This window comes from Amphibalanus amphitrite, unplaced genomic scaffold (genome assembly GCF_019059575.1).
Source record: "Amphibalanus amphitrite isolate SeventyFive unplaced genomic scaffold, NRLGWU_Aamphi_draft 001123F_arrow, whole genome shotgun sequence".
Classification (NCBI taxonomy): domain Eukaryota; kingdom Metazoa; phylum Arthropoda; class Thecostraca; order Balanomorpha; family Balanidae; genus Amphibalanus; species Amphibalanus amphitrite.
The window spans coordinates 81,328-105,309 of NW_024882617.1; the positions used below are offsets into that span (position 1 = coordinate 81,328).

Below are 23,982 nucleotides of genomic sequence, written 5' to 3' on the forward strand. Positions count from 1 at the left end.
AACATGCAGGCGGCGCCCACCATCGCACAGTGGCCCTTTTTCAGAATTAGCACGCATAAATTCAAAATATTTTTTCTCTTCTTTTGAGTAAAAAGCAGTCTAATCGTGTGCAAAACATTCCAAACTATCCGATGGTGCCATTTTTACCTCCTAAAAAATAATTATCTTTGGTAAAACTGACCGCAAAATCGAAGTTTGTCGAGAGGCGCGCGGACACCACCGGCGGACCCTAAAAAGTAGGGTGATATGAACATCAATTTGTAAGGCTTTCGGTGAGAAAATATTAAAAATTAGTGGCATGGCTGTGAAGCTGAGTTTACGTAGAAGCCCTAGAAACCACAATTTTCATTATATAAACTGAAATAGACCACTTTTGCCGAATATTGTGGACACAATAACAGGACAATTATTAACTGGAGATGGCGGCATACATATGAAGCTTTATGTTAAGTAGCACACTCTGGAACATGTCGTATTATACATCGTTCGAATCGCCGATCTCTTCTGACCATGTCCACCAAAGGGCATCGCGCCATTTTGCGCCATTTTGCTTCTACGGTGGAGAACGTGAGCCAGTTCAGTCCGCGAGCGGCTGAGGCTCCTGCTCGATACGACTAAGCTCATTGACCTGGCTCGAAGCTGGTGTCACCTGGTGGGCGCCTAAATGTGGCTTGACTTTTGCCATAAGATGTGCTTATTGAAATGTCATGTAGGCATAACGCTGTGCTCAAGAAAAACTGTCCGATTTCTTGTCGCGTTTGATGTCCAAGCCGCACAAGTCCCGTGGTCGGCTTAAGATCTAACGTCAAAAGCGCCTATGTGTTTGTATTGTTCGCGTCGCGCTGACCTTAGTTGCTGCCCGGCCGGGGCCGACTAACGGTGGCTGGCAACAGCTGCAGATGCGGTCACGTGACGCCCTGGGGCGTCCTGGCGGTCAGTGCAGCGCGGTCGGCTGGCGGGCTCGCCACACTTGCGTTCGGAGCGGCCTGGGCCGGCGGGCGAGCCGTGCGAACGTGCGCCAAATCTTGGGCCGAGCGGCCTGTCGCTGTTGGGCCGAATCTCCTTGGGCAGTTCGTTTCTTTTCTTGTCTTTGCATTGGCAGGGAATACGTCCTTGATCACGTGGTGATGTCTTGCACCACTTTCAGGCAGGGGTGTCGATTTTTCAAAATGGTTGGGGGTGCTCAACCCCTGCACCGGGTGAAAAATTGCAGCTTTGCCATGGGGCACGACCGTACAAGGCAGGGTTGGTTATCCCCATAAGTTACTGATAATGCCGGGATTTCCACTAACATTTCCCAAGGGCAGAACGTTCTTCTTGAAAATCATTCTGCTCGTCCTAGTACATGGCTACCTTATTACATTAACATCTTTCCGAAAAAAGTCGTATATTTGCCGGCAGCATGGCAGCAGCCCCGACACCTCTGTAATAAGGTGACAGAAACCAATGACGGCGATTAGCACCGGTGCAGCAGCCGCTGCGGTCCGCAGGGGCGGACATTGCGCGGAGGCAACGGTGGCTACGAGGCTCTGGCGGTAATCAGACGATCCCAATAATGATCGCTGAAAAATGACAGGTGATCGCATTTGATATTTACGGGTTTACGATTTTCCTCAGTGGCGTAGCCAGGTGGGCCGTGAGGCACGTGCCCCCCCCCCCCCATCAGGTTCGGGCCCCTCGGGTTATTCGGGCTTGAGGGGCCCTGAGGCGCCATTGGCCGCTACGAGTCAATGTTGGTCATATTTGGACAAAGAAGGATCCACGGGGCTCGTAAAAAAACCTCATGGGCCCACAAGTACCAACACTAAGATCTCCATAAGGGCCCCAAGCCAGTCTCTGAGGGCCCCTTGGCGGCCTCTGAGGGCCCCTTACCGGCTTCGGAGGGCCACATGTCGGACTCTGGGGGTCTTAGCCGGCTTATTCCCAGCCAGCTAATTTGGTCTTGGCCGTAGCTGGTTTTACGCTGGCTAGCTCCGGCATTTGCTCCGGCTAAAGTACGGGCAAGGTCTGGGGCTCTACTGGAGCTGACACACGAACCCGGAGCTCGCCCGCATCACAGCCGGACTTATGCCACACCAGCCGTGCCGTACCTCCACCGTACTTCAGCCACAGTAAGCCAGAGCAGCTATGGGGTGCAGCCGGACCGGTCGTAGGGAGCCGGACTTGAGCCATGGCAGGGAGCCTGACTTGAGCCAGACTTGGCGGTCCGGAACCATACCAACCCGGGAGCGCTACAGCAAATACTGGCTAGCCGGAATAGAGTCGTATCGACCCAAACCCCGGATTTGACGGCGTTCCGTTTATACCGGCCCAAGTCTGGCATGTCGCAGTTGCCGGAGCAAAACGGACTTGCGCCGAACCAAATTGCTGGCTGGGTAAGGGCGCCAGCTCTAGGAGCTCCGCACCCGCCTGTAATGGCCCCACACCCATTTCTCTGAGGGCCCCTACAACGGCGACTGTGAGGGCCCTCACCGACGCCCCTGAGCGCCACACCGGCGTCTCTGAGGCCCTACACCAATGCCTTTAAAACCCCTACATGGGCGGTTCTGAGGGCCCTCGTCAGGTACCAGCGACCCTGACGGTCCCACACAGGTGGCTCGGAGGGTCCCAGCGGCGTCTGAGAGCACCATGCCGGTCTCTGAGAACCCCACAAGGCTCCTGAAGGCACCGGTGACCTCTTGCTATCTTCTTGTCGGCCTATGAAGGGTCCGTTCCGTAACAGCAGTTCTGAGGGCCACACGCGCGCCTGTGATGGCCCTAAACCAGTGTCTCTGAGAGCCCCCACAACGGCGCCTGTGAGGGCCATCACCGGCAACTGTGAAGCCCCTACACCGGCGCCTCGGAGGGCCATACATTGCCATATCTGAGGGCCCCGCAAAAGTGCCTCTTAAGGCCCTATATCGGCGGCTCTGAGGGCCCAACACCGTCGCTTCTGAGGGCCCCACAAGTGCACATGACGGCCACCCACCGGTGACATTTGAAGGCCCCACACCGGCGACTCTGAGGGCCCCATCGGCGTCCGAGTCCGTGCCGGTCTCTAAAGACGACCCCACAGGGTTTCTGAAGGTACCACCGGCCTCTGATGGCCTTTGCCGGCCTCTGAGGGCCCGTCGCCGGTCTCTGGAGCCCACACCAGTGTCTTTGCAACTGAACGTCTTTTTTTCGCCCTGCTTCTTAAGACTAACTTTTCTTTTCTTTACATCTTATTTCATGCATTGTAAATTGCGTAATTGTTTTATTTTTAGTAGTGAAAGACTGCGGAACGAATTATTTTCCTCAAACAGAGTTAGTGGGAGTTATTGAGGGACAAAATGATTGGGGTTGCTAACTGGAACATTTGGGGGTGCCCGGAAAACCATTGGGGGTGCTCCTTTGAGCATTGGGGGTGCTGCAGCACCCCCAAAAGTATACAAATCGACACCCATGCTTTCAGGTAATGTGGGAATTAATGCGTGCTAATTCTGAAAAAGGGCCACTGTGCATCGGCCGGGTGGCGAGTCTTCACGCAGGCTCGGGGACGTGTTCTACCTTCGGGTGCTTTTACACGCCGCTCCCGGTGCCACGACCTTCGCCGATCTGTGCACCGGTGACGGCCCTCTCAGATCATTATTTATCGCGTCATTATTTATACCCCAGTCATGTGTGCGAGAGAGAGAGAGAGAGAGAGAGAGAGAGAGAGAGAGAGAGAGAGAGAGAGAGGGGGGGGAGGGAGAGAGCGAGAGAGGAGAGAGAGAGCATCTATCCGAGACAGATGGATGGTCTTTAGCCATTTTCACGACGGGCTATATGGCGAATGTACCTAATTTGACCAAATCTGCACCAAATCTCTTTTACAACACACATCTTTGTATCATGAATTGCGTTCAGTGTTTTAATCGAAAATAATGTTTTACAGTCTCATAAATGTGGTATATAAGCATCTCTGCAACCCGAACTGATCCTTTTAAGAAACACAATAACCTATTTTGACCAAATCTGCGCCAAATCTGCACCGAATTTGCACCAAATGCGTACCAGATGTCCGTCGTGAAAAGGGCTATGTTATTTGGATCCGACAGCACCAGCACGTCCTAGTCCATGCAGTAGAGAGGTCTGCCGAACAGCTCGGCTATTTGGAGGCCGCATTTCGCGGCAGACAATGGGCCGGCCGCTGTAGGTACAGGCACAGCGGAGCGCGTGGCGGCCGTCTGGGCAGCGCGGCTCGTGCAATCAGCCTCCAGCGGCCGAGGCGCAGCCGGCGGTAGGTCGCTGATGAGGCGGGTTACCCAGCAGCCCCGATAGTCCCGCTGACCGAGCCGGCCGGCTGCCTGCACTGCTGATGCAAACTGCGCCCTGCTGACGCCGGTATCACAGCGCGCGGCCTATCGCACTGTGCCGCGCGGACGAGGTCGTGTTGTGCAACAACTATCGTTCGGTCCCGCGTCGCGGCCGTGTGCGGTGCCTTTCGCTGACTGTGTGTGCAATGGCTGCTCCCGACAATGTGCCAGAGGGGATGTGCAGACCAACCAGGGCTGCGGCGATTGCGGGGGGGGGGGGGGGGGGCGTGATGAGTACTGTTTAGGCCCAAGAGAGCCATAAATCGCTTTTGTAACAGCCGAATGAATGAGACGCATGCATACACATCGTATGCGGGGGCCTTTAAAAACTGTTTGCCGAAATCAAGAGTAGAAATCAAGAGTATCGCCGTGCCTACCATTACCGAATTAGCAATAGCGAGTAGCGGTAAACAAGACAAAATTTCGCTCAACGTAAGCACGCAAATTTCTGATGGTTTCGGGACCAGCCCAAATATTATTACTACCTATACGCCATTCCGATTATTACCTTCTCATGTAAATATGCTGCACATTCCCTTCCCCCGTCTAACTCGGCTCCTGGGCCACGTAGCGACACGCTGTAAGCGATAGCTCTTAGTAGCGTTCTTTCCGAGACAAGCTCTCATATTTGACATTAGATCAACAGCTTAGCCCCCAGTGGCCAAAAACTAAAACAGCGGTTTTTACAAAAAAAAGTAAAAAACTTCGATTCAAGAATGGTACGACATTGCTTTTGATACCCGCGTCTTCCTCTCGTCAGTACTTACATACGTGTAGAATTAACCCGCCCCCCAATGGGGTCTGCGTATAACACGTCCTACTGGGGGGGGGGGGGGCTTTTCAAAGCCCCCCTCCTAACTCCGAAAAAACTGTCGAACAAAACCTAATTTCATGGACATCAAGTTCACCGATGACGTTACAGGTCAGGTCCAATAGAAAATTATCGTTGTTTGGTTTATATATATAAATGCAATGAATACCCTAAGCCTCATGCTAATAATTGTATTCAAAATAGGGCCAAGAAGACCTGACGATGTGCTATGCACGAAACAGTTGTCTCATTTTCTTGGCCCTATTTTGAATACAATTATTAGCATGAGGCTTAGGGTTTTCATTGCATTTATATATATAATCATGAGCCTTAAAACCGCGCTTTCTTTCATCATTGTTTGGTTTGCTCACATTTTGGGCTCCCGCTGTCTTGCAAGTCAGATCAGGCTCATTTTTGGTTTACCTACACACTCGTAAGCAGCCATGCTTTAGATACCCTGAGGTTACCGAGCTTTTACTTTAATCCGCGCCCCAGTGGCGGTCTCAGCCAACTTCGCCCTAGTGGGGGGGGGGGGGGGGCATATGTTACCACCCACCTCTAACTCAAAAACTAAGAAAGCTAGAAAGACGCGGTAAAAAGCAGTCGATAGCTCTCAATGCGTACGTTTGAAAGTATGTCGGTCATTTTTCACCTTAGAGCAATATTGGGGTCACCAGAGGTCATCAAAGGTCAAAATTTGCCTATTGTCATTATATTTTTCAGAAAACATGCCGCTATCTCAGGAACTATGGTAGCTAGAAAAACGCATGGAACAGCAAACGATACCTTTTGAGCTTTTCTTTTGAAAAGGTCATTATCAATATTGACTTCAGGTCAACGGTTTAGCCTTTAGATGGCAAAAACTCCAAAAATAGCTGTTTTTACGAAAAGTGTTTTTTCGACAATAACTTTCGACTACAAAAAGCCACGACATTTCTATTGCCAGAATCGTGTTCCCCTCGCCGAGACGTGTCGAATGAACTATAATTTGACCTTGAAGGGTCAACTTGAAAATGTGACCTCAGGTTAACCCGCGCCCTGATGGGGGGGGGGGCATTTTGGCCCCCCCCCTGTGGTTTTTCTTAAATAGCGAGAAAACGGCGGCGCGCAGCGCCGCCAAATTTTGGGTACCTTACCGGGCATCAATTTGACACCTTCACACAAAATTTCAAGTCACAGGTCACCTCAGGTCAGGAGTTATTGAGGTCAAACTGAGGTCATGTTCGAGTAAAAATGAGCAAAAAACATGACATCTTGAAACGCTCACCAATTCTACAGTTAACAAGCAATTTTAAAGTTCTTTTTGTGGTTGTGTAGACAAAAGACGGCGCTACAAAACTGCTATCTCGGATTTTCGACATTTTGGGATTTTGACCCCAAAAAATCAAAAAAAATGATTTTTTTAGAAAAACTCAAAAATTTTCCAAAAATTTTTCGAATTTCGAAAAATCCGGAAAATATGTGATAATCCCTGCGCTCTTCGATATACATACCAAATTTTAGCTCGATACCTCTTTTTTTGGCCAAGTTATAGCGAAAAAACTGTTAAAAATTGATGACGTCAAATTTTTGAACTCATTTTTTAGCAATTCTAGACCTGGTAGCACAAAACGGAGACCACCATTGAACTCCCCGTGACGAGCTGCATCGAATCGATACCCATTTTATGCAAAAATATCAACTTTGAAATTTGACCTAATTTGACCTGACCTTGACCTGACCTTGACCTGACCTTGACCAAAACGTGACCTAAGCTGGCCCTTAAGTCTGTCTGACCCACATAATCGCATTTGTCATGTAAAATGGACCATAAAACATGTATCACATGACACTTTCATATTGTGACCCCCCAGTGACCTGACCTCTGTGACCTGACCTGGTATCAGTGACCTCAAATAGCAAAATATGTGTTTGAAGAACATTTCCCCATCGATGATTTTCAATGAAATGCATTTTACACGATTTTACAACGCATTTCTTGAAATGCCTGTAAACGGTGAAAATTCGACCTTTGACCTGACCTGTGACGTCATCGGTTTGACCGAGGTCAATGAAATTGGGTCACAAGGTAGTTCCCCGTTGGGGCTATCCAACACCGTTTACCGCTTGTCGCTATGTTGCGTGGTTCTCGAGATCTTAGGGGGGGGGGCCAAAATGGCCCCCCCCCATCAGACCGCGTTGCTCGGCAGACCCCATCTGGGCGCGGGTTAAGGTCATGACCTTACCGGAAAAGGTCATGTTGCATATCAGTCGATGCGTCTCAACAAGACAAACACAATGAGACCATTCCCAGCGTTCTATCTCTTTCCAATCGCGAGTTATTGGCAAAAAAACTGTTTGTAGCCTCAAGTGACCTCGGATGACCTGTCTAGAGGCTATCAGCAAAAATGACACCTTGGTCATCACGAGTGGACTAAATCATTGTGATTCTAAAATATTTGGACTGTTCCAATGCGTACACACCAATCTAGAGGCATTTTCATTTTTCTCCATTGACTTGTAATGGAAAGGTCACGCCACTGACCTGACCTTAGGTCACGGATATAAAAAAAAATCCGAGATATACAAATTGTAGGCGCCCATAACAGCATGCAATCCACCAAGTTTAAAACCTTTCTAACAAACACTGCAGGCTGGACATGATTGCAAACTTTTTTAGGCTTGGTCAGTAAGCTTGACCTGGTGACCTGACCTGACATGACCTGGGGTCAAGAATTTTACACCTTGTCCAAAATCGATGTACCAAAAGCTACCCCTTTATTCACACGCAAAAAACGCGACAGGGTGGTAACATATGCCCCCCCCCCCACTGGGGCGAAGGTTAATTCTCAGGTCAGGGTCAAGTCATCACAGGTCACGGAAATCTTATATCATGGATCGGTTATTTGACACATGTTTTGTGGTACATTTTCATAGGCCATAGAGTTCAATTTCAATGTCATTTATGTCATTTGAGGTCATTTTGAGTTTACTTTAGCATAGGTCAAGCCACTTTTAGGTCGAAAAGGTCAAATTTTAAAGTTCCAACAAAAGAGAGGTCTATCGCATGCAGTTTGAGCTCAGAAACACGATGGTTACGAGCGAGCGAGCGCAGCGAGCGAAGCGAAGTCTTTTCAATACCTATAACGTAAAAATCTCAGTATGAGTGGCCCGGCCCGGCCCGGCCCGGCCCGGCCTGTAACGCTTTTGAGAGGCTTATATCTCAGCAACCGCTGGACCGATTGGCCTGCGGTCTTTTTTGCTGGATAGCCCCATTCCTTCTACCCCGTAATTGACTACTTTTGATACATCTCAGTGACCGTCGTGGTGAAAAGTCAAGGGTGTTCAAGAAGTTTTGCAAAAGTAGTGATTTTGAGAGGCCCATATCTCAGCAGCGGCTGGGGCGATTGTCTTGCGGTAATTTTTTTTTATAGAGTAGCTGCATCCCTTCTACCAAAGGTCGGATACTCTTGATCTATGTGAGTGACCCCCGCTGCACGTGCAAAATGCAAAAAGAAGAGGTGCCAAATTTGTTCCCATTTCAGTAACTCGGTAATTACTTGGGCGATTTCGCTGAAACTTGGCATACAGGTAGGCACCCACCAGGCAATACATTCCCATGTGTTGCGGATAGGGTGCTACTGCACGTGCGCACGTGCAGGGGGCGTTTCCAGATCTCGAGAACGGCTGAGCCGATTGCGCTCAAATTTGGTACACGGTTGGGGACCGGTTATTAGGGTGCCGTGCAAAAGTCATTTTGGACCCCGTTTGCACGTGCGCACGTGCAGGATGCCGCTTCCAGATCTCAGGAACGGCTGGGCCGATTGCGTTCAAATTTGGCACACCGCTAGCGACCGGTTAGAGGGGTGCTTTGCACAAGCCCGTTGGAAGTACACTCTCGCCCTTTCGCACGTGCAGGGCTCACTATCTCGCTCGCTCGTTCTTCGCCCAAAAGGCGTTTTACTGGTGCTATTTATATTGGTGTACGACGTCAAATACGTAGGTACTGAAAATGGATTTGAAAAATTCATAATTGTAATTTCTTTTTGCTATAATGCGTATAACTGCCATTTTTGAAGATATATGACTAAAACTTGCTTGAGTGAGTCATATGCATATCTTCTATTACATATTTTCGTTTTTTTCGAAATGTCAAAATCCTTTTGAAAGAAAGATGAAGATATAAGTTTTGAATTTTGATATGTATAATTTTCAAAATTTTCAAAATCTTGAAAATCCGAGATATCAGTTTGATAACGCAGTCTATTTTGAGTCCTCTCATGCAAAGAAATTGGATCTAGCTTAAAAACTGAGCTCTTGGGAGCGACTGCCGTGGCTCAATGTTTTGCGTCGAAATCGGCCGAACATGACGTTACTCTGACGTAATTTCCGGCCGACCTATGGTAGCTACGAAGTTAAAAAAAATTATACAGGTATCAAATTGATGCAGCTAATGGTACTGAAAGTTTGGCGTTTATACGTTAAGTGGCTTAGAAAGCATTGCAGAAAAACGGGAGGAGGGGCTATGAATAGACCCCCCAGTGGGGCGCGGGTTAACTATAATTTGACCTTAACCCTCGCCGGCACAGGGGGGGGGGTTGATGCAACCCCCCCCTAAGGTTTTTCGCAAATAACTCACGTAAAAGGCGGCCGATCGCGACGAAACTTTCAGTACCCTCGCATTGATCAATTTTACACATACCCTGAAACTTTCATGACCCTGACCCCAATGACCTTTGACCTGTGACCTCTTTTCTGTGACCATGTTTGGCCGAAATCGCGGTTCGGCGCATGTCGGCTCGCATTAGCCGCGCGTTTGCAAGCTTTTCGTGGTTTCAAACGTTCAAACATGTGATTTGATGTTGCTCCGATGCATTAGGGTGTGTTTCAAGGTCACCTGAAGGTCAGGTCAGGTCATTGACCTTTGGTGACCTCGGGTGACCTCGGTTCACTTTTTCGAGTTTTACATGTTTCTAGGCTAGTTTTTGGAGCTGAATTCGAATTTAGCAACCGTTTGAACATTTACGAAGTAGTTTTGGTGCCTTTGTAACATGTTACGAAGCTGTCCGAGGCGGTTGACACGTATTACGAATACCCGTCACAACCCCTACCGGTTGACCTGACCTGACCTGACCCGACCTGGTCTAAATGATTAAAGACATCATCTCTGATCAAAACTAACACGATATTCCTGATCAGCACCCCGGAAAACCACGTAGCAGCCACACTTTACGACTTTCTAACAGGTCCCGATTTTCCCGGTTTTCGGGTCATTGACCTGACCTTGAAGGTCACCCGATGACCTAGGACCTTAAAATTGGGTATCATCGGCTTCCTCTCGTGACGGGCAACACGCTCATTTTTTCCGCGAAGCTCTAGCTCGATCAGGGGCCAAACGCGAGGGGGGGGGGTCGTACCAACCCCCCCCCCTTGTGCCGTCGAAGGACTCAAAATGGCCTGTGCCGGGGAGGGTTAAAAGCAATTTGATCGAAGGTCAAGATCCTGACCGGACCGGAAAAGATCATGCTGCATGTCAGTCGATCCGTATCGTCAGTCTGAGCAGATATAAGGCATTTTCATCGCTCTTACATGTGCATATCAAAAGTCATTGTCACTAAAAAAAAAAAAAAACTGGACGACCATAACAAGGTGCCACAGGTACAATGCGCCGATGCAGTGGGCCACTTTCGACTGCAATCCGACGTTTCAGAGTGTTTAGAATGGCATTCGTCCAAGAGAGGCGCCTTTCAATTTTCTCCCATTTACTCATAATGGGAAGGTCGCAAAATTGACGTGACCTTAGGTCACCGATATCAAAATTCCGAGACATACATTTTGTACATACTGCTGCTCAAAGGTTAAAGCGATCGGCCACTCGGTGGAGCTATGACAGACATTAAAACTTTTTTTTCTGAGGTAAGGTCACTTGTCATGACCTAGTGACCCGGCTTTGAGTGACCTTGGTCTGATATTATAATAACATAACATAACATGTGTAGAAAAGATGCATGGTAAGGTTAGTCCATGGCGTTAGTATGAGTCCACGCCATCGGTGGTCACCCTTTCCCCCACCCCACCCCACCCCATCTGCCAGCGAATGGTGGCCCGCACGGGCGTCACGTCTGTGACCCGACTGTGGCTACGTGACGCTGTGTGGCGGCAGCCGCCACTGGGCCGTGACGTCACGTGACGCTGACATCACCCGGGGAGGCCGGGAGACAGTGACATGAACTGAGACCACCTGACATGACGTGTAGAGACAGTGACATGAACTGAGACCACCTGATAGGACGCGTAGAGACAGTGATGTATGTAGAGACCTGTGAAGACATGAACTTTGGAGACCTTTGTAGACAGTGAGCTCTCCATCGTGTGAGCGAGCCTATCCTAACTGAAGAGCATGCTGTAACTGCACGCTTACAGTGCCCACCGTTCAGCTCTACTCGAGCGAGGCTGGAGCACGACTCTGAAATAGGAGGGGCATTCCACGATAGATCGTACCAGGCCCGTCACCCTCATCTCTCAGATTTTAATGAAAATCGGTCCTATGGGTAATCATAGGCCCCAAAGACGCCTGGCAAAATATCAGACTTCTCAGATCAAAACTTTTTGAGTTATATTGCATTACATTTTTTTAACTTCGGTATGTAACGGTGAGTTTGATGGCCTATAACTCAAAAACGGGTTAAGCAACCAACAAAAAGTAAACAACACTAAGCTTGCGATGAATCAAAAATTAATATTACTATTTCAAAATTCCAAAGAAAAAATTTCATTGTTGAGCAAAAACCTTAATCTTTTTTTCATTTGCCTTAATGACTTTTGGGACCAAAATTTTTCACATTTTTATTTTTTTTCAAAATAAACTTCATGTCATTGCGAATCGACATGCAAAAAATTAGAAAGGTGTTCTTTCTATAAGTTCCTCATTTTCCCGCAAACAAAATGGGTTTCGGAGGGGTTGATACGACCCCAGCACGCCGTTTCGCTTCTAATAGAGCTAGAGCCTCGCGGAAAAAACGAGCGTGTGTGCCGTTACAAGTCGCAGCGATTGGTACCCGATTTTAAGGTCTCAGGCTAACCGGTAGCGTCTGAGGTCAGGTCACGTGACTGAAGTTACGGGTTCGGTTTTTAGTAAATAACTTCGCAAAAAATGGCCGCAGAGCCGCGATTTTGGCATAATTGTGTTCGCCTAGCTCAGGTGCATCGAATGGTATACTTTTTGCTAGGGTGAGGTCAACTTAAGTAGTTGACCTCGGGTCAAGGTCAGGTCAGAGCCTCTCAGGTCACGAAGCTGGGCAAAGGGTATCATATGGCATATCATTCGATTCGGAAGGTCTTCCCGAGTCCATTGGTGGCTTTCCTGACTCTCTAGCTCCATTTGATCGGGAGTTATTGACGAAAAACTCGTACGACCCTAGTGACGTCATAAATGACGTCACGCAAGGTTAACAATGCAAAAGTAAAGCATTGGAATTTGCGAGGAGTGCATGAAATCACGATACCATGTACGTGGGATAGTTTTAGATCATTCTCGGCGCCAAAATAACAGTTTTTATATTTCCCCATTGATTTATAACAGTGATGTCACGTGACCGACCTGACCTCATGTAACCTTGAAAAATTCCCAGACATACAAGTTTTGAGACCTCTGGAGGACACCATGTATGCGTCCTGTAACTTTTATCTCGGACAGCTATGGTCATTGGCGTCCAAAACAATGTCAGAACCAAACAGCCTTTTTCACCCTCGCGCTTATAGGAAAGAGGGTTGAATGAACCCTCTTTTCACTTTTTTCTGATGACTCAGACTTAAATTGAAATTTCAGTAACCCGTGATGTCACTAGGCAGCTTTACCACGCCATTTGTAAGCTCCCCTCCCGAAATCACTATTCGAAACCGTTATCGTGACGTAAAATAAATACATTTATAGAAAGAACACCTTCCTAATTTTTCGCATACTTCTTAACAATGAGCCAAATATTTTTGTAAAGAAATAAAAATTCAAAAAAAATTGGTCCCAAAGTCCAAAAAATACAAATGAAAGAAAACTCGATATGTCATATATCAAAAATAGCGTATTTTTCGAAATTTCAAAAATACATATTAATTTCTCGTTCATTGCAAGTTCAATGTTATATAACATTTGGCATTTGAATAATCCGTCTTAGAGTTACAGCCCGGCAAACTTAGCGCTGCAAAGCAAGATCCAAAAAATGTTATACACCATAACTCAAAAAATACTTATCTGATAAGCCTGAAATTGTTACAGGTGGATTCAGAGCCCCTGATTACCCCTGAGACCAATTCTCGTCAAATTCCGAGAGATGAGGGTGTCAAATTGGAAAAAAGTGGTACGATCTATCGTGGAATGCCCCACGAATGTCTGCTCATTCCAAATATTGACATGATGGTGCACGTAGACTTATCCTTCGCCCCAGTGGGGGGGGGGGGGGCATATGTTACCACCCTGTCGCGTTTTTTGCGTGTGAATAAGAAACCGCGGCGCGTAGCGCCGCGCCGCTTGGGGTGGCTTTTGGTACATCAATTTTGGACAATGTGTGAAATTTTGACCCCAGGTCATGTCAGGTCAGGTCACCAGGTCAAGTTAACTGACCAAGCCTAAAAAAGTTTGAAATCATGTCCAGCCTGCAGTGTTTGTCAGAAAGGTTTTAAACTTGGTGGATTGCATGCTGTTATGGGCGCCTACAATTTGTATATCTCGGATTTTTTATATCCGTGACCTAAGGTCAGGTCAGTGGCGTGACCTTTCCATTACAAGTCAATGGAGAAAAATGAAAATGCCTCTAGATCCGTGTGTACGCATAGGAACAGTCCAAATATTTCAGAATCATAATGATTTAGGCCATTCGTGATGACCAAGGTGTCATTTTTGCTGATAGCCTCTAGAAAGGTCATCCGAGGTCATTTGAGGCTACAGTTTTTTTTTTGCCAATAACTCGCGATTGGAAAGAGATAGAACACTGATGATGGTCTCATTGTGTTTGTCTTGTTGAGACACATCGACTGATATGCAACATGACCTTTTCCGGTCAGGTCATGACCTTGACCTGAGGTCAAATTTTTAAGTTGACCTTTCAAGGTCAAATTATAGTTCATTCGACGCGTCTCGGCGAGGGGAACAGGATTCTGGCAATAGAAATGTCGTGGCTTTTCGGAGTCGAAAGTTATTGTCGAAAAACACTTTTCGTAAAAACAGCTATTTTTGGAGTTTTTGCCCTCTGGAGGCTAAACCGTTGACCTGAGGTCAATATTGATAATGAGCTTTTCAAAAGAAGAGTTCAAAAAGTATCGATTGCACTTCCATGCGTTTTTCTAGCTACCATAGTTACTGAGATAGCGGCATGCTTTCTGAAAAATATAATGACAATTGGCAAATTTTGACCTTTGATGACCTCTGGTGACCCCAATACTGCTCTAAGGTGAAAAATGACCGAAATACTTTCAAACGTACGTATTAAGAGCTATCGACTGCTTTTTACTGCGTCTTTCTAGCCCTCTTAGTTTTTGAGTTAGAGGTGGGTGGTAACATATGCCCCCCCCCCCCCCCACTAGGGCGAAGTTGGCTGAGACCACCACTGGGGCGCGGGATAACTAGGAAGGGAGTCTCAACATGCGTAAGGTAGTGTACCTAAACATTACACCGAGCCATTTCGACTTTGATAACCCAATCTCAAATCTGCATCGGCTCGGGATTAACATACCAAGACTTTGGTATCCAAATGATATTTCTGGTGCCGTAAGGTGGGGCTATTTGAAATGGAATTTACAGTTTTTGGCCTTTCCCTTTAAAAGGATTCATATTTCTTATTGCGTGTAAACCACAAAAATGCAGTTCCCTGTGACCTCTTTCAGATGCAGCATTTCGTTGCAGCTAGTGATAATGGTGAAAATTGTTTTTTGGATGAAGCCTGCCTCAAATAGCCCTATAGGGTGGGACTATTTAAGACAGTTTTAGTTTCAAAGAAATTGAAGGAAATCGGTCACGATAAGGATGATTTTCTTGACGACATGCAATTCGAAATTAGATTTGGATCCTTCTGAACAAATCTTTCAAATACTGTTATATTACCTCCGAAAAACCTCAAAACAAGCTCACTTTACGAAGGTCTAATAGGTCCCGATTTTCCTGACGTTTGAGTCCTTGACCTGGAAGGTCAACCAATGACCTAGGACCTAAAAAGCAGGTACCTATCATCGGCTTTCTCTTGTCACGGACAGCACGCTTGTTTTTTTTCGTGAAGCTCTAGCTTGATCAGGGGCCGTACGGCACATGGGTCCAACCAACAGAGCCCCCCCCCCCCACACCCCCCTACAAGGTAACCAGGAGCCTGCCACTATAGGATTAACCCTCGCCGGACCTATTGGTTTTCTACATACGCGCCGGCCAGGGGGGGGGGGACGGGTACGACCCCCCTCGCCGTTTCGCCCCTGGTGGAGCTAGCGCGTCGCGGAATGCCGCGGACATTAGCCGGGCTCGTTGCCAGATAGTGGAATTCCGATACCGAGACATTTATTTCACTAACGAGACATTTCAGGCACATTCCGCTAGTTCTGACGACTTATCCGGCCAGAAGGCGAGATAGGTCGTCAGAACCAGCGGAATGTGCCTGAAATGTCTCGTTAGTGGAATAAATGTCCGTTATCGGAATTCCACTATCTGGCAACTAGCCCTATGTAAACTCGCGGCTATTAGCTCCTAACTGCAGTCAATGCAGATCGATCTGAAAACTGACGTAACAATATCGGCAGGAAAGTCGAACAGGCACTCTGGTTGTAAAGTCATTTACGGCCACTACTAGCTTCCCGAGTTCTTTTGCCGTCATTTACGGAGCGTTTCACTTCAAACTTGCGTTCTACACCTGAGCTAGCGCACTGAATATCAAAGGGCGCTGAATGACTGCACTAAAAATCGTCAGCACAAAACGTCCCACAACGCCTTACAGCTGGGGCCGGAACAATGGCGGCGGCGACTCGTGTCTGCGACCGTGGCCAAGGCCGCGCGCCGGGCGCTCACAGTGGCCGAGGAGGGCCGCGGCACAAGGCGCCAAAGCACCGAGACCCAGCAGGACGAATGAAGAGTGTTCTCGACCGTCATCTAGGTAAACGAGATTGTGCGTTGTCATTACGGAAATAAATGTTCCTCTGAAGCTAATGTTGTCTCACATGTTACAACAATGTCCGTTAAAAATGTGCCTCTAGGGCACGTTCGGGTGTTTGCGTTGCATTCAGCAGGTCGTTGAATGTTTTTTTTTTTTTACAACATTGCGGGGTAGGCCGATGTTCCCTGTCTGTCAGTCACTTGGCTGGGAGTAGTGCTGAAATGATGACGAGCCACGCTGTAGAGGTGGCCATATACCTACACATTTTTAGCGCGCAGCGTACCCTATCTCAGCCAGCAGCGCACCCACCCTCAGTCACCCAGCCTCGGTCACCCACCCTCGGTCACCCAGCCTCGGTCACCCAGCCTCGGCCACCCACCCTCAGTCAACCAGCCTCGGTCACCCACCACAGTCACCCACCCTCGGTCACCCAGCCTCGGTCACTCACCCTCAGTCACCCACCGTCAGTCACCCAGCCTCGGTCACTCACCCTCGGTCACCCAGCCTCAGTCACCCAGCCTCGGCCACCCACCCTCAGTCAACCAGCCTCGGTCACCCACCACAGTCACCCAGCCTCAGTCACCCAGCCTCGGTCACCCAGCCTCAGTCACCCACCACAGTCACCCAGCCTCAGTCACCCAGCCTCGGTCACCCAGCCTCAGTCACCCAGCCTCGGTCACCCACCCTCAGTCACCCAATCTCAGTCTTGTATGCTAGTATGGCAACTTTGGCCCAGCAAAAAATATGCGCTAAAAGATTTATGGTTTCCGCCTTTTTTACTCACTTTTGCCGACCGTATGACAACATTAGCCGTTTTCACGACGGCCATCTGGTACACATCTGGTGCACATTCGGTGCAGATTAGGTGCAAATTTGGTCAAATCAGGTTCAGTGTGTCTCTTACTAGCTATCAGCTAGGGTTGCACTAATTGCTTATATGCCTGCTTTGTCATATTATCAGAGAGTATCATCGAGGAAAACACTGAAATAAATTCATAAAATACAGATAGTTGCTGTAGAAGAGATTAGGTGCAGATTTGGTCAAATTAGGTGCACTCGCCGGATAGCGCGTCGTGAAATCGGCCATTACCTACCTTAGCGAGTTTAAAAAACACACACACACAAAAATCACACAAAAGACAGCGTGTATTCAAAGGCCAAGGCTAAGTTTCCAACACTACCTTAACCTGTAGGGGAGAGTGGGGTAATTTGGCCGGTGGTGTAAATTGGCCGCCCCCACCTGTACGATGTCTAATAAAAGTGAGTGAAATAACTCTAGTCTCTATTCATTTGTCATGGGTAGAAACAACTGGAGGACAAATGTCAAAACTTTGCCCCTCGTAGTTTTATTCAAAATTAATAAAACGTTAATTTCATTAGAAAATGGTAACTTTTACTTCTGTTTATAAAGTTGTATAACATGTAGTATTTGGGCTAAAAACGAATTCAGACATTATAGCGCCATTCTTGGAGGTGTTCAGCGGTTCCAAGAGCAATTTCATCTTATTCCGTATAGCCGTGATGACTTTATACACAAAATTTTTCAGAATGGCAATATGGGGTAATTTGGCCGGGACTAGCGGGGCGACTTGGCCGGTGCGCTCATGGTCACTATGCTGGGACGGCCGAGTTTTCATGGTCAATTGTACCATAAATGACATGATTCATGACCAACTTTGACTACTTTGATGCCTTGCTTCCGATTGGTCAACTGTAAGAGCATGTGACGTCATCAAAGGTTACCAAACGTTTTTTGCTAATAAATCCTTACATAAAAATGGTACAGCCGCACAAATGGTCTCATTCTGTTCAGCTCGCCAAAGCGCATCGAATGATATGCATGATGACCTTGAACTCACGTAACCTTGAGGTCAAGCGACCTGAGGTAACGTGACCTGAAGCCAAACTTGACTTTGACCTTGACCTTGACCTCTCGAGGTCAACACATACATGTTTCGATGCGGACTGACGAGAGAATTACGATGGTGTTCGAAGTTTTGGCCTAGCTTGATTACTTCAAAAGTTATTCGTAAAAAAACTGTGATCGCATCTAGAGCCGCTAATTTGGCTATTTTGACCCCTGTGACCCCTGAGCCAACCTCCAAAATGCGGCAAATGCGTCATAGGACACACGTCATTGCTGAATCTGAAGCTGACTCGCAATATAACAGAAAATCCCGACCGCAAACTAACACCGGCCAAATTGCCCCACACCCCCGGCCAAATAACCCTGCTAGTGGGGCAATTTGGCCGCCTTGCAGACCTTTGTAATACGTCACAATTTCAATATAAGTAATTATTCTATCATTTCAAGTTCACTGTCCAGTAAAGTAAAATGAATGCGACACCTGCCAGCGTTGAGAAAATGCAGAAATGTGTCGTCAATTTTAAGTTATATCGTTTTCTAAAAAAGCGGCCAAATTACCCCACTCTCCCCTACAAAAAGAGCATTCTGGCAGAATCCAAGCGCAAACCCCTAAAAACGCACTGGCATCAGTACCTGCCACTCGGTACTCAGTGCTGTCAGTACCTATGTCAGTACTGCTTCTCAAATCGGGACCAGACAGGCAAAGACCTCGAGACGCCCTCGACCTCGAGATGTCTCGAGACGCACTCGGTATTTCGTTTTCCAACCAAAGGAAGGCGCTACACGGTTAACCCTCGCCCCGAGGGGGGCGGCACCCTATGGGGTGCCGCTCTCCCCCCATAGTTTTTTTTTCGCGATAGCTCCAAACACGCTGGCGATAGAGAGCTGAAACGTGGCATACCAGACGTTTGCTTCAAGACAAATCTTTTGACCCCCACGACATTTTCGGGTCAGGTCAGATTACTGACCTATGACGTCATAAGTGATCCTCTTCACGGTCTTCAGATGTCGCAACTTCGCAACGCCCTCACTGCCAGAGGAGCTTCCACAGTGAAATGAAACTTGCAGTATCTAGTATCCATTGACGTCACGCACATCTTGTACGTCTCGGATTTTTACTAAAGCTCATATGAGGTCAGGTCATTTTAGTGACCTCGCCATTATAAGTCAATGGGGAAAAATAAAAACTGCTCTTCTGGCGCCGGGAACGATCTCCAACTATCTCAAGCACACAGAATCGTGATTTGATGCACTCTTTGCAAGGTCAGATGCGTCACTTTTGCAATGCTGACCTTGCGTGACGTCAGTTATGACGTCATTAGGGTCATATTAGTTTTTCGCCAATAACTCAGGATCAAATTAAACTAGCGAGCAGACATGCGCATGGATCCGAGTGATGGATCTATGATCTCAGTGGATCTCGAAGCAAACTGCAGGTTCGGATCTATGATCCCACCGGATCCGGCGTGAAAAATTTATCCTGGATCTATGATCTCTCAGGATCTGATGATAAACCAAGAACATGGATCTATGATCTGAGTGGATCCCACCATGCACAACATTTTAAACCAAGTTTGCAAGTGTTTCTATGTCAATAAGTGCCATAAAACCACTGGCGGATCAAGGGGGGGGCCACGGGGGCCATGGCCCCCCCAAAGGCCTAAAGTGGCCTGTTTGGCCCCCCCCAAAACGTAAGAAAAATTGCTAAGAAAATATACCTTGATGGAGGTTTTTAGCCACTTGGTGAAGTAAAGCTTTCCACAGCATAATATGGAAGCAATATGGTAGCAGTGAGGGTCAGTCAAAAGTTGCGCGAGTGGAGTCGACCTTCAAAAAGACTTGTTGGCACGTGTTTATGGCGCGGTAGCTGGGAGTTGGCGGTGTTTCGCGTGGTGTGGCATCACTGGCGGATCCGGGGGGGGGGGGCACGGGAGCCTGAGGTGCCCCTGACAGACCCGTGGTGCCCTTGGTAGGTCTGTGGTGCCCCTGGACCCTGGCAGGCCTGTGGTGCCTCTGGCGGGCCTAGGGTGCCCCTGCTAGGCTGCTGATGCCCCTGGGACCTGACAGGACTGTGGTGCCCCTGACAAGCCTAAAGTGCCCCCAACAGGCCCGTGATGCCCCCGACAGGCCCAAGGTGCCCCTGCGTGATGCCGTGATGCCTGCGAGGCCGGTGGTGCCCCTGCGAGGTCGGTGGGGCCCCTGACAGGCCCATGGTGCCCCTGCGAGGCCGGTGGTGCCCCTGCTAGACCGGTGGTGCCCCTGGCAGGCCTGTGGTGCCCCTGGCAGGCCTGTGGTGCCCCTGCTAGGCCGCTGGTGCCCCTGGGCCCTGACAGGACTGTGGTGCCCCTGACAGGCCCAAGGTGCCCCTGTAAGGCCTGTGGTACACCTGCTAGGCCTCTGGTGCCCCTGACAGGCCCATGGTGCCACTGCAAGGCCGGCAGCGCCCCTGGCAGGTCTCTGGTGTCCCTGACAGACCTGGGGTGCCCCTGACAAGCCTAGCCTGTGGGGCCCCTCACAGGCCCGTGGTGCCCTTGTTAGGCCTGTGGTGCCCCTGGCGGACTGGTAGTGCCCCTGCTAGGCCGGTGGTGCCCCTGACAGGCCTGTGGTGCCCCCGGGCACCAAGGGGGGTCATGACCCATGTGGCCCCCCTTGGATCTGCCACTGGTACATATTATATTGATTTGTAATGGCGTTATGGCTTATGCAATATGCAATTGCAGGCACTTGGTATCCCTCACTTATCCCTCATTGGGGCTCTGGCGGGCTCCTGAGGGCCCACGTCTATCTCCGGGAGCCCTAGACAGGCTCCTTTGGGTCCTTTCAGTCCACTATAGCATAAGAGGTCTCCATGCGCGTCCTATACATCTGAGGACGTACCCTGACGTCTGAGGTACCCAACTGCAGCTCCAATGGTCTCTTTAACACTGGCGGATCCAGGGAGGGGGCATTTAGGGCCATGCCCCCTTCCCAGATGCCTAAAGTGGCCCGTTTGCCCCCTCCCCCAAGCGATAATGAAGCACAGTTCAATCAGTGCCTGGCCCAGGAGCCGAGTTAGACCACCTCCCGTTTTACCACCTCCCGGCCCGCAAAGGGACCCAAGCACTGACTCGAAGCGGGTTAACTGGTCGACAAAAGCAATAGTAAGTGTTTAAAAAGTAATATAAAGGCATGGGTCGGGTGGGCTACCATTTATATATTTTTATTTTTAGTTAAAAAAAATATTCATAGTGTCAGGGCTGTGACGAAAAATAAGTGGCCTAAATCCGATGAGAAAACAGGATTTGGGGGTACCCTAGGTTTGGCTCCTGCATGAGTTGGCCCCCCCCCCAAAACGCAAGTCTGGATCCGCCAGTGCATAAAACTATGGCTTATGATTTGTTATCACATAAATCACTAAATAAGAACGTTTGTGAGTTGCAACGAGCGATTTTTTGGGATTTCTGTGTTGACAATAAATAAATGAGGATCTATGATCTCACTGGATCTCAAGCAAAAATATTAGACTCGGATCTATGATCCCTACGGATCTGTCGATAAATTTAAGAACTGGATCTATGATCCCAACGGATCCGAAATCAGGATCCGTGGGATCAGATCCCAGATCTATTTTTTTCGGATCCACACACATGTCTGCTAGCGAGTCGGGAAAGCCACCAATTGACTCAGAAAGATCTGTCAAATCGAATGATAGGCGAGATGACCTCCTTCGACCAGCTTCGTGACCTGGGGGTGCTGACCTGACCGTGACTTGAGGTCAACACTCAACACCCTAAGGTGACCTCTTCCAAACAAAAGTACATCATTCGACGCGCTTGAGCGAGGCAAGCACGATCCTGCCAAAGTCACGACTCTGCGGCCGTTTTTTGCGAAGTTCTTCACAAAAAAACGGAACCGTACCTTGGGGCACTTGTCCTGACCTCAGAGGTCACCAGTTGACCGAGGACCTTAAAATCAGGCATCAATCTCTGCGTCTCGTAACGGCGCACACGCTCGTTTTTTCCGCGACGCGCTAGCTCCACCAGGGGCGAAACGGCGAGGGGGTCATGCCCGTCCCTCCCCCTCGGCCGGCGCGTATGTAGTAGGTACCTAAACCAATAGGTCCGGCGAGTAAAGGAATCTTGGGTCCGGCGAGGGCAGCGCCTTTCTTTGGTTGCTAAAACGAAACACGCTCTCCACCTATTTTATCATTTTAAAGAAAGCAGTTACCATTCTGAATATTTTTGTATTCTGAGCTTACCTTAACCAGTACAAGTTGGAAACCACAAGTTGACTACTGGCGCACTCGTTTACCGTCCTCACTGGATCCCAGCCTACCCTGATTTTCCGTTAATTTGTCATGTGCTGTTTTAACCCCTCCTAGCCCTTCAACTTGGCCCTAGGACCAACTCAGCAGGTAAGTGTAAAACGCTACAGCAAAACAAAATATTTTTCCAGGCGTGGGCCAAAGTTGCCCTTGGTGGCCAAAGTTGCACAAAACTACGGTAGCGCACCGAATTTCAGTCAGCCCAGCTCGATAGGTCTCCGTGTGCCTGGCGGTGCAGCCGGCGTGTCCCGGCTTTGGTCGGGCCCGGCCGGTCGGGTCAGTGTCTGTCTGCTGTCCCCGGCCCCTGCTCACCTGGTTCTGCCGCTGCCTCTGCGTGGATCCGTAGTCGGTGGAGTCCAAGCTCAGCTGGCCGCTGTTGCGCGGCATAGAGCCGACCTGGAGTGCTGAGGTGCTCTGTCCTCTCTTTATGCTGCCGCGGGCGCCGTCAGCGGGTCCCCCTCGCTGCCGGCTGCTGGCGCCGTCAGCGGGTCCCCCTCGCTGTCTGCTGCTGGCGGCCTCAGTCCGTCGTGGCCGCTCACCTCCGCACGGCTCGGCCGCCGGCCGCCGTCTGCTGGTGGCACCTGCCCCACAGGTGTACCCGGCACGAGCCGACCGGGCCGCTGCGTCTACAGGTGAACTTGGCCGCACAGCGCTCGAGCCGCGCACAACAACGGACCAAAGCCTGATCTGTGGGAAACTGAATGAGCTTAACCTGCGCCCCGTGGGGCTATTCACGACACTAAAACCCGTGTGGGGGGAAGCATTTCGTCCCCCCTAAGATTTCGGAAAGAAACTGACTGATTTTCAAAATTCAAACGGCTTTTGAAAACCCAGCACATGAATTATCAGAAAAGCATTTCAAAATTTTACTTCCAGGTCACTGATGACGTCACGGATCGAATAAAAGTAAAAATTATCAACATTTTGGCTGGCTTGTTCACACTTGGAGCTCTGACCGCCGCCAAACAAGTCACAGCTAGCTCAATTTTGGTTTAGGTATACACTCTAAATCAGTTGCAAAACTACGAGGTGGAAATCCAAATATTGATCCTTCAATAGATGGATTTTTTATGACCATGGTGCAGGGTCCAGCAAAAGTTTTGTCCTCTAAATACGACAACGCTTATCCTGTGCCTAATCGTTTCCACCCCTAGTGGTCCTGGTCGCACCCCTACATTGTACGGTTCTAGGCCGCCGAGGGTGGGGTCATGTTCTGATCTCTGGCCATCCGCCATGGGTCACCTAGACATGGCCAGTTTCACACAGATTGTATACCCGAGTGACCGCGTCGCAAAATGAATGTCAGAAACTTCGATCTCGGGAGCAAAAGCAGGCAAAAAAGGTCGGCCTGTGGGTATGCTACAGGCAAAGGCAAAGCTATGACTTATAAGCTATTACGAGCAGGAGTCGCCACGCATTTTGTATGTGGATCAGCCTTAACCCTCGCCGGACCTATTGGTTTTCTACATACGCGCCGGCCGAGGCACGGTTCGTCGGAAGGTCATCTCAGGCTCAAAAGAAACGATTTATACCATTCGAAAACTGACGATGCGCTGAATCCGAAATGTAATCTTTTATCAAAA

General features: G+C 48.9%; 1 protein-coding gene across 2 annotated transcripts in view; it reads right to left on the minus strand.

The window, feature by feature from the left end:
- Window positions 1-22,993, minus strand: part of LOC122370335 (sodium/nucleoside cotransporter 1-like) — a 41,298-nt gene extending 18,305 nt beyond the window's left edge. The window contains exon 1 of one of the 2 annotated variants that reach the window (XM_043345829.1): window positions 22,712-22,993. In XM_043345829.1, the coding sequence (XP_043201764.1) occupies window positions 22,712-22,786 (75 nt within the window). In that variant the 5' untranslated portion in view covers window positions 22,787-22,993. The remainder of the gene's footprint in view (window positions 1-22,711) is intronic. The other variant, XM_043345827.1, reaches the window with a different exon arrangement.
- Window positions 22,994-23,982: the final 989 nt, after the last annotated feature.